Source organism: Galeopterus variegatus, unplaced genomic scaffold (assembly GCF_000696425.1).
Source record: "Galeopterus variegatus unplaced genomic scaffold, G_variegatus-3.0.2 Scaffold3820, whole genome shotgun sequence".
Classification (NCBI taxonomy): domain Eukaryota; kingdom Metazoa; phylum Chordata; class Mammalia; order Dermoptera; family Cynocephalidae; genus Galeopterus; species Galeopterus variegatus.
Window position 1 is genome coordinate 164069 of NW_007729931.1, and position 11866 is coordinate 175934.

General features: G+C 35.8%; 1 protein-coding gene across 1 annotated transcript in view; it reads right to left on the reverse strand.

Annotated features, from left to right (window-relative positions):
• The window catches only part of LOC103601656 (anoctamin-3), a gene marked incomplete at its 5' end in the record, with an annotated part of 67968 nt that overhangs the window by 17196 nt on the left and 38906 nt on the right, over positions 1–11866 (reverse strand). Inside the window, 4 exons of the mRNA XM_008586077.1 lie at positions 996–1129; positions 3747–3844; positions 10690–10747; positions 11528–11639. Of these exons, the coding sequence (XP_008584299.1) occupies positions 996–1129; positions 3747–3844; positions 10690–10747; positions 11528–11639 (402 nt within the window). The remainder of the gene's footprint in view (positions 1–995; positions 1130–3746; positions 3845–10689; positions 10748–11527; positions 11640–11866) is intronic.

The following is an 11866-nucleotide window of genomic DNA, read 5'->3' on the forward strand; positions in this document are numbered from 1 at the left end:
CTCCTTTGTGCCAAATTAGGTGTTTTACATAAATTGCTTTTAATCTATTCAATATCCCTACAAAGTAAATATGCTTATCCCATTCTACAGTTGAGAAGACTTTAGCTCATTTGTGTTAAGTAACTTGCTAAAGGGCAGATAGCTGGAAAATGTTAAAATTTGCATTCAGACTCAGATCGGAATGGATTTTAAGTCTATGTGCTTTCTACCTCTGTATGTATAATGCAGCATGAAGAAAAGGGGGAGGAGGAAGTGGAGGACAAGAAGGAACAGAGGGAGTGGGGGAGGAGGCAGTGGCAAAGAGGCCTTGCAGGAAAACGCTTGGCTCTGGAAGGGACCCAAAAGACCTAATCTTTTTTTATTTAGGACAAGAAGGAACAGAGGGAGTGGGGGAGGAGGCAGTGGCAAAGAGGCCTTGCAGGAAAAAGCTTGGCTCTGGAAGGGACCCAAAAGACCTAATCTTTTTTTATTTCTTTTAAAATTTTTGTTTAATATATAAATGAGACAACTGAGGTCCAGAGAAAAGCAAATGTCAAGGTAACACCCAGTGATTCTACCCGTCTAAATGGGAATCTTTTTGTCTTAATAGAAGTAAGATTTTCACAGAAGCTAAGACTCACACTGGGTCTGTGTAAAGATTTACTGTGAAAAATAATTACTGTGTTATTTGGGTGGGATGGTACATTTCTTAATGGAGAAATTGATTCAGTTTTATTTTGTTTCTTGAAAATATTTGCTCCAAGACTAGGTGCTTCACTGTGATAAAAACCTTTATTTTTGTCAAATGTTATGGCTCTTAGAGGATAAAATGTGTGTGGTTTCCAAGGGTACTGCTTAACACCTATAGTTCTGTTGAGATAAAGGTGCAGGTATGTTTTAAGGTGCCTGAAGTTGGAAAGGAGAGAGATGGTTTTCTCTCTGGAACCAAAGCCTATGTGAAATGAGAAAACAATATCAAGAAGGCCAAATAGTCCTGCAGAAGGATCTTTCCTTACCCATTTCTAAGTATTCATCCATCAGTCCATGAAGGTTCATGGGCTGCAGATTCCAATCATTTTCCCACTGAGGTATGGAAGCATCTTGTACTCCACGCTTGATTTTATGTCGTGACCACCAGTTCTGGATCAACCTACATCACAGAGCAGAACAAGGACTTTTGAGCTCTTATTCAAGCATCTGGTAAACAATTTATGTGTGTTAAGAAATTAGAAACACCAACTAACCTTGGGCTACTCTAAGCATTCCTGGGAATTACAAATATTTGATGGTCTCAACTTTTTAAAAAGTTTTAAAAACTTTGAAAGTTTCAAAAGTTTAAAAGTTAAAAAAAAAAAATTATAATGGGAGAATAGGAACCAGTCTTCCAGAACTCTCCTAGACTCTGTAAACATTTACATATTTACCTGACAATTCATTCTCTGTATGCTACTATGCTCCTTGCTACTGATTAGACAAACATCCATTTCTGATTCCTTCCCTCACCCCTCCCTATTTAAATACTAAAACTCCTATGTTGCCTGTTGTGATTAGGTCTGAGCCCCCTTCATTTCTCATAACCCTAAACACTCTGGGCTGTGTTTTCTGAAAGAAAATAAAAGAATGTTTCTCATAAAATAACTGAGCTCTAGATAGGGTTTCAAGAGACCTAGATTCTAGTACCTGCCCTGCAACACATTAGCTGTGTGATTTTTAGCAAGTCACTTCACCTGTCTGAGTTTATAAAAATGAAGAGTTTGAGTATTACCAATTACATTCTGTACATAAAGTGTACACTAATTGCAGGCAGACGACATGTGTCCATAAATCCTTTTCTCAGACTTAGAAAGGAAGTAACAATACCCTCTCCCTAGCCCAGGATCAGTCTTGAAATTACGTGACTCAGAAATATCCTGGTATGCATATATTATGGTCTTCTGGGTAATGAATTATTTAAGAGTTCGACGAAAATTACCTTTAGGCTGAGGTGAATCTCACAGGACTTAGTGAACAGAACCCAATTCTTGATTTTAATTAATCATGGACCTGGAGCTTCAGGAAGGGCAAACATAGCTAGACCAAAACATCAGGCAGTGCTTCGATATGTGTCCCATGGAGGTTGCCTCTGGAGCCTCATGAAGAGGAAACAGAGGCTGGAGGTTGGAACTGAGGCAAGGCTGATTGTTTAAGTTTTACTTAAAAGAGAATAGTGGTTTAGAAGTTTGAAAAGCATTGCTTTAATGGCTAGTCTACTCCTGCTAAATTTTTTTCAACAGGCCTTTGCCTAGTTGTTGGAAAAACACCAACAGGACGTTCCTTGCCATGGTGTCCTGAGGATTTGATATATGTAATCCAGGCTGACCAGCTGGGCAAGCCATGTTCCATCTGAAGTGCCTGGCATATATATAGTGCATGGAGAATGACAACAAAAAGAATTATTATTAACACTTCAATGACTACTATACATCTTGATGGTGCTTATGAAGTACTCACAGCATGTCCCATGCTGTGTTAAAACCCTTGACACCTAATCTACTCAGGAACGTTCAAATAATGTTTCCCAAACCCTGTGTTTCAAAGAAGTGAGCCAAGGATCGGAAGGGATAGAACAAGTGCACTGGGCTCTTTACTCTTCCATTTCCTATTTCCTCCTCATTTAGAAGGGATTTGCTTTAATCTGTTCCAATACTGAGAATCTGTATTAAAAATCTCTCCACAAAAAGGTTCTGTCATTTATGATGAAGATTTGAAAACCACTGGGTCATCTCATTTAATCTTCATAAATCCCCTATTTTACAAATGAAAAAAAGAGGTCAAGTAAATTTTAAGCAAAATTAGCAAGGAACAGAGAAGAAATATGAACCAGATCTGGGTAATCCCACAGCCCATCACTAAAACTGCCTGTAATTCAGCATAATGCTTCACAGACAGTCCACTGTTCAGAAATGTACTAATAAAATTTGTGGTCTAACAAATAAAGAGAGTATAATTTGATGACTAAGCCTAAGCTATTTATATCATCAACCAACTAGCCATTTCTTCCTTAAATAATCAGGAAATTGCTCAAAAAATAGTCATGTTTTTAACCTTTGGTTGGTTAGGCCCCAAAGCTCCAATACCACATTGTTTTAAATACCCCATATGTCACTGTATTTTGAAGAAAAATATATTTTAATACATGTAAAAGTGGGTATTCAGCATCTCTGTCATCATTTCACAGACAGTTAAAGCTTATCTAATAGGACAAAAATAGAATGCTATTGTTTTGATGTTATCACAATCAATCTTGTTCTAATTATTATTATCATTATTTGGTGGAGTAGGGGGGAATTGTAACAAAGTGTCCTAAACCTCCCTTCCAGGATTTTATCTTTATTTTATTCTTTTGGGAAGAACTAAGGTTCTGTTTGTTAGACAGCAACAGCAACCTTGGTCTGCTGGTAGCCAAAAGAAACCAGTAAGCTGCTTTTATCCTCAAGAACCTACATTGTCAATAATGTTTTAAAAATAGCAACAAGTATCTTAATGTGTTGAACAAGTTAACTCTACACCTGTTATTTCCTTCAATCTTTATAGCTGTTGCTGTGGTAGGTCTAACTGTTGATCCCTTCTTAGGGATGTGAAAACAGGTTCTGAAGGTTTATTAACTTACATACCTGAACCCTTGTTTGTTTGATTATCAAGCTCAACTCCCTAAGCACGATTCATGCTACCTCTGCCTTTCTTCTTCATAATTATTTATAAAGCAAGTTTAAAAATAACATGCTCACGGGTATCCCAGTTCCATAAAGTTGTTCCATATTTGCTTCAAAAACATGATAACACTCATCTGGAGACAGAGGTCTATCAAACAGCCACTAGGATGACACTGAAACAAAACAATAAGAGCAATGATGATCTTGCTCTTTTTTTCCAGCTCGCTTAAACATCCAATTTTAAAAGTATACAGTAAATTCTAAAACCAGGCCATATTATCTCATGCATAAAAAAAAGCAAAACAAGAAAGAAATAGCATGTCTGTCAACCTTCATGGGAAAATTTCCAGTAATTATAATGTAATATTGATCAAAATTATAACAGCAATAACAATAAGTTAACTTAAAGAGCACTTAGCTGCCAAGGTCTATGTTAGGCATGATGACATTTAATAAATGCTGTGTAATAAATACTATATGAGGGTACTTCAAAAAGTTCATGGAAAAGTAGAATTGAAAGATAACATGGGGCCGGCCCATGGCTCACTTGGGAGAGTGTGGTGCTGATAACACCAGGTCAAGGGTTAAGATCCCTGTACCAGTCATCTTTAAAAAAAAAAAAAAAAGATAACATGAATCTTTCCATGAACTTTTTGAAGACCCCTTGTACAACAAATTTCTACAAATTAATAAGAAAAAGGTAGACAACCCAAATTTAAATATAACAATGAGGTAACAGAAAAATAATTCTGTGGCATAATGTTTATAATTTATTGTTTTTTAATAACGTTTTTAATCTCACAATAATTTTGACTTGTAGAAAATTTGAAAAGATAGTAAAGAGAGTTCCCATACACTTCTCACCCAATCCCAGCCATGGCTTTTTACATTACCATGGCATATTTTTTAAAGCTAAGAAACCGACATTAGCACATTGCAATGAACTATAATCTACAATATATTTGGATTTCCACCAGTTTTCCTCTTTCTGCTCCAGAGTCAAATCAGCATACCCCATTGCATTTTTATTTTTCATGTCTCTCCAATCTCCTCTGATCTGTACAATTTCTCACAATCTTGACAGTTTTGAGGACTACTGGATAGGTATCCTGTGGGATGTCCCCTAATCTGGGTTTGTCTGATTTTTTCTTTTTGTGGTTACCCTAGAGTTATATGTTCTGGGGAGGCAAATTACAGAAATGAAAAGCCATTTTCACCATACTGTATCAGGGCTACATGATAAGCACATGACATCACTGGTGGTGTTAACCTTCATTTCTTGGTTAATGTAGTGTTTTCCAGGTTTTTCCACTGGAATATCACTCATTTTTTTCTTTCTTCTGTTCTTTAGAAGTGAGCCACTAAGATTAGCCCACTCTCAAAATGCTAGAGAGATGGCTAACCTCTACCTCTCCTTGAGCAGGAGTGTCTACATATATTATAGTGTATTTTAAAGTTATAAATGCATGTCACAGAAGTTTCTCAGTACAATCCCATTATTTTCCCTCTGTGTTCCTCTGCTTTTTCAGATTTTCAATAAGTTGCTATTAGAAACCCACACAAACAATATGTGATTCCAATAAAAATTGCAACCAATGTGTTTTGCTTAGAAACTTTGCATTACAGACATTTGAGTGGGGAAGCGTGGGCTTGTTTCTTTAGAAATGGGTTCATGTTCTGCTTATGATGATGATAGTCTTCTCTGTAGCTTTGATCCACAGTTTCTATGTCTATCAAATAGATACTAGTAGGACTTCAAAGGCAACAAATAATTAGGACACAGCCCACTGTTCTTGTTCCAGCTCAGTAACTTAAGACTCCCTAATCTGAGCCAGAGTGGGTTTGCTAGAGAGCGTGCTTACTGTGTGGAGAGGTCTAAATTCTTCCATCCAAGCATGTCCCTTCTTTCTAAGGTGGATTTAGGAACTTAATCTGAGCCAGAGTGGGTTTGCTAGAGAGCGTGCTTACTGTGTGGAGAGGTCTAAATTCTCCCATCCAAGCATGTCCCTTCTTTCTAAGGTGGATTTAGGAACCCCTGAACTCCACCACATATATCCAATACATGGGTTCAGTGGAATGTTTAAGGAAGAATAATTACTAAGCTACAGAGGCAGATCGTAAATCACAGCTGCAAGCTGAAGCTCTTCATTTTTATAGAGACTCAGGCATATTGACTTGCCCGAGGTCATGCAATGTTGATTGGCACTGTGAGAATGAAAGACTTAGTCCCCTACATCCTAATCCACTGCTCTTTTACATCATGCTAAGAATAAATTCTATTTACCAAATGTGTTTGTTGCCTTAAGTGCAGGTTTAGCACAAGCATATTATTATGTGGGATGGGAAAAAGAAGATGATCATAGTACCATGTGGTTGGACCATTTCCCTCAAAGGGTAAGCTCCACAAAATGGAGAGGCTGGAAGACAGGCCATTTATAATTTTGTTTAAATTGAGCTTTGATGATTTTGTGGTTTATAGGAAAGAGGAAAGACAAAGGGATCCAGGAGTTTTTGTGAGTCTGCCCCATTCACAGAATGATGGCCTTGAGATAAAGACAGTCCTTCAATACTGTAAAATTCATTTGGTAAAAAACGGCCCATATTTAGAATATGTACAAGGGCATGGAGGACTATGCGGAATACCCAGGTATTATTCTTTTTTTTTTTTTTTTGTCCTTTTTGTGACTGGTTGGCTTGGGGTCACCCGCACTGCGCTCAGCCAGTGAGCGCACTGGCCATTCCAATATAGGATCCGATCCTGCGGTGGGAGCGCTGCTGCACTCTCCCGAGTGCGCCACGGGGCCGGCCCTACCCAGGTATTATTCTAACTGCACCACTCAAAATCATATGACCACGGACAAGCCAAGACAGAGTGCTTTCACATATTTTTCTCATTTATTCCTTGTAAGAACCTGGCCCAGGGATGTTGGTATCCCCACTTTGTAGATGACCCAGCTAAGTGGCAGGCATGACTACCAGACACCAATATCCACATTCTTTCTCTCCACCTATTTTAATATGTTAACTTTAAATTCAACTTGCATGGATAAACCAGCAAACAGACAGCAATCACTTAGCAAAGTAAATTTCCATTATGTTCTTGATTGTGTCTATATGCTATCCCAATGGTGGCTAGAAAGCAGTGTTCAGAGCACAGATACTGAAGTTATGGGGCTTAGATTTGAGTTATAACTTCATCCATTTATAAGTATGTTTGTATATTTGTAGGCAAAATATTTAACTTCTTCATGGCTTTGTTTCCTCATCCATTAGATGGGTATAATAACAGAGTTGCTGTATAGGTTATATGCATAACATATGTAGAACACTTAGAAACAATTGCTGAAATGTGCTGTAGTATGTAGTAAGCACTCAATAAGTGTTAGCTATTATTAAAAACTTTTTCAACTGAATTTACACAAAATATTTATGTGAGATGTTATACAGCTATAGTATGAGATTCACAAATCCAGTATAGCCAGTTCATAAATGTTCTAAACCAAATTGTACAACTCTTTTTTTCTTTATAATGACTACCATTAATTGTGTAATTGTGTCTGGCATTTTTACATGCAGAGTCCAGTTTAATCCATCAATCACCAATATTATTGAAATAGATATTCTTATCGCCAGTTTATGAAAGAAGAATCTGAGATTTGTAGATATTAAAATCGTGCATCTGGGTGGAGTAGGATTAGAATGTAGACTGTCAGACTCCAAAACCAAATTATTTGTTATGTTTCATAGTTAAGGCCTATTTTTCAAGACTATTAACATCCTCAAAGGAGAGAAAAGAACTTCATTTGTACCCTTCATATTGCCCAGCAGAGGACTGACACAAATATGTGTCAATAAATGTTTCTTGTATAAACAAATTCAGAAGGTTGATTCATTAACATCCTCAAAGGAGAGAAAAGAACTTCATTTGTACCCTTCATATTGCCCAGCAGAGGCCTGACACAAATATGTGTCAATAAATGTTTCTTGTATAAACAAATTCAGAAGGTTGATTCTTAACTCCCATTATGTATCTTTTTATATCTACATTTCTAGCATTTCTAGGGTATATCACAAACCCACATTATTCATTTCAGTGATTTTTTTTTTAAACGATCTTTGTTAAGAAATATGGCCACCACATATCTCATATATATTAGGAAAATGCCTAAAATAGTTATGAGACATTTTTCCTGATACAATTATTATAATTATTTTTTGGAGACTTTCAAAAATATAAATCATGGTTTCCAATAATTTCATAATTAAGAATAAGAATAACCAATTAAACAAAATTATTGGTGGCTGCAGCCCCTAAAATAGTATTAATATGCAGCTCCCCTTGGCTGAAACCACTCTGTTCCCCACTCTACCCCTTGCTAACTCCAGCTGAACACTCCTGGAAAAAAGTGAGCCTTGGGTACCAAACTGGGTAGGTAATCAGCCTTCTAGCAGATATAATCATAATTCTAGGCCATGAAGGAAAACTATAAGTTGGATTTTGGAACTTCCAAGCAGCCCCAGGATTATGAAAGGTCTTATTCTGGCTTTGGCCAATAGAATAATATCCAGGTAGCTGTGAAGACAGAGCATTGATAAATATCAGCAACAATTTATAAATTGTTGAGTTCCTACTACAGTCCAGGGGCTGTGCTAATTGTGTTATGTAAATTTTATCTTATCTATAAGCAACTTGGCAATCTGAATATTGCTATTAACAATTTAGGATGAGGAAGCAGATATTCAGACAGGTTAAATTAAGGGTAAAGAATTGAGCCCAGGTTTCTGATCATAAGCACATGTTTTTAAGTTTTAGGCTTTATCTATGTACATCAATCAATTTCTAGAATTCTCTGGGGAGACAAATTAATGAGAACTTTCCCATTACCCAAGTTTTGAGGGGCTTTATACATAGAGTCTGGAAATACCTCTACCCTCAATTTTTGGNCTTGGCAATCTGAATATTGCTATTAACAATTTAGGATGAGGAAGCAGATATTCAGACAGGTCAAATTAAGGGTAAAGAATTGAGCCCAGGTTTCTGATCATAAGCACAAGTTTTTAAGTTTTAGGCTTTATCTATGTACATCAATTTCTAGAATTCTCTGGGGAGACAAATTAATGAGCACTTTCCCATAACCCAAGTTTTGAGGGGCTTTATACATAGAGTCTGGAAATACCTCTACCCTCAATTTTTGGGGGGAATCTTTTCTTAGCCACCATATTTAACACTGAATTTTACATTCGAATAATTAAAACAATTTTGAGTTAAAAAATAGACATTTTGACCAATGAGACAGAACAGAGTCCAGAAATAAACACAATTATGAGATGTAGAATATGATAAATCTGGAATATTGTTTTGCTGAGTGAAAAATGCATTTTTCTTAAATGTGTGGCTTCCACTTGGGGAAAAACATTTTATTACTCCTCACATCAAAATAAACTCTTAATTGGTCAAAAATGTCAGTATTTTACAAAATAACATTAGTAAAAAGTACAAGTGATTTTTTAAAAAATTTCTAGAAGTGAGGAAACATTTTTTACTATTGGCATGACACAAATCCCAAAAGTAGGATTGCTTTCAGTTAGATAATGCCATACATTTTCATAAAAAATTGTATCAAAACCAAATTGAAAGATACATAACAAAATGGGAAAAAAAATCTACATCAAATTTGAAAAATTAGAGCCTAATTTTATTAGTTTATAAATTGATAAGACAGAAAAAGTCTACTGAGAGTGGACAGAAATAGCATACATACACACAGAGAGAGAAATATAAAATGTCCAAAAAACATATGAAAAATATCCTCTATCTCACACATAATAAAAGAAACTAAAATCCAAAGGAGATACTTTTTTTGTGTATTAGATTGGTAAAAATTAAAATGTTTCACTTGGAAAAGTGTGAAGAAGTAGGCTCAGACACTGCAGGTAGGAGCTGACATTTGGAAAACAATTTCTGAATCTGAATGAAATATACAGTACCATATGCTTACCCTGTAACTTAACGTACTACTCCTACACATTATTTTTCCATATGACATACATATTGTAAACCAATAAAGAAATACGAGTATCAGGCAGATATACCTAATATATTTATATGTTGGTGTTTCAAGGAAGATTTCTTTTGGACTAAAGTTTCCTTACTTTAAAGGAAACCTAACATATTTAAAAGGCTGAAAATCTATGCAATGGATTATAATAATTTCCCAAAACAGGAAAATTACTGGAGCTAAATTTTCTGGAGTTTGTGAGNCACACAGAGAGAGAAATATAAAATGTCCAAAAAACATATGAAAAATATCCTCTATCTCACATATAATAGAAGAAACTAAAATCCAAAGGAGATACCTTTTTTGTGTATTAGATTGGTAAAAATTAAAATGTTTCACTTGGAAAAGTGTGAAGACGTAGGCTCAGACACTGCAGGTAGGAGTTGACATTTGGAAAACAATTTCTGAATCTGAATGAAATATACAGTACCATATGCTTACCCTGTAACTTAACGTACTACTCCTACACATTGTTTTTCCATATGACATACATATTGTAAACCAATAAAGAAATACGAGTATCAGGCAGATATACCTAATATATTTATATGTTGGTGTTTCAAGGAAGATTTCTTTTGGACTAAAGTTTCCTTGCTTAAAAGGAAACCTAACATATTTAAAAGGCTGAAAATCTATGCAATAGATTATAATAATTTCCCAAAACAGGAAAATTACTGGAGCTAAATTTTCTGGAGTTTGTGAGTGGAAGAAATGAGTATAATAGAAAAATCAAAAGAGCTGAGGTCAAAATCCTGCGGTTTAACCTCTCAGCTAGTTCTCTGTTTTGAAAGTTGTAGTTGCTTCTTTTCTGAACCCAAAAGAACTCTTCTCTACGAAAAATGTGTCTTCAATATGTCTAGACTTCCCTGAATTTTGCCTTCTCTCCCCAGAACCCTCCTCCCACAGTCATTGGCCCATATCCATGCTCATCCCTGCACCCACCACACAAGGTTACTTACTTCCTCCAGTCTCCACCGGTCAAATAGTTTATTGTACTTTCCTGGGTGGCCTACAAATCTGTAAAAATACATTTTAATTCATTAGCATTTAAGTGGGGGTGATGAAGAAAATCTACTAATGGATCACCATGAGTGCATGCGTGGGCAGACATAACGTTTACTGGTGCAATCTGTCCCCAAATAGTTGACTTTTGCTATGCTTAGACAACATTAAAGTACCTGACTTAAAAAGAGAAAAGTGATTTGTGAATTCAATACCAATGGGTTGAGAAAGTAAAGACAAATCAACTACATGACATTTTTCACTTTCATATGTAGAGTTTTAATGTCTTGTTGACCTAGTTAATGAATATTGCAATAATATGCTGAATTGTTTGCTTAGAAATCTTTCTAGCTTCAGTATATTTCCATGGTACTGGATGGAGTATTAAGCATATGGCAAACCAGAACCAATAGTCTAATATGCTGCTTTTTCATATTTTGCAACAAAGGTGAAAAAAAAAAGTTAAAATGATGGATAGAAAAGGTTTCCACACCAAGAGATTGTAACTCAGAGTTACATGAAAATTCTTTTGTTCTTTTAAAAAAAAAAAACATTACTGATGATTGGTTAGTTGTAATTCAACTCAAGTATGGCACGTAGGTTTTATTTTTTTATACAAACTTTAATTGGCAGTGGCTGTCCAAAGTCATTTGAGTAAGAACACATGTGAAGACTGACTAGCACAGTCTTCCAAGGCCAGGGACAAGAAGTTGCCATGTCTGTTAACTAATTGTCAATGGAACTGTTGACTGTGCTTTTTACTTTGCAATGATAATGTACATAAAGTTGACTTACCTCCCCAAAAAGAAAGCAATATAGAAAATGGAACTGTTTAAATTGACAAACTGGAAGAGGAACATCTTCAGGGCAAAGCTGTTTTCCCATTCAGATTCTGTTCGAGGATATTCTAAAAGAAGCATAGGGTGTATTTACATAGAGGAGGTGAATGACAGGAACTCTGGACATGAAATCAGAAGTCCCATGTTCAAGTGTTTGTTTCACAATTTACAGGTTTTGAGAGGCACTTAGTGTTTCTGAGTTCCAGTGTCTGTCTGTAAAATGTGAATGATAATATCTGCTGTTCAGAGTTGATGAATGGATCCAATAATATAATATTTAGACTTTCCCCACAGC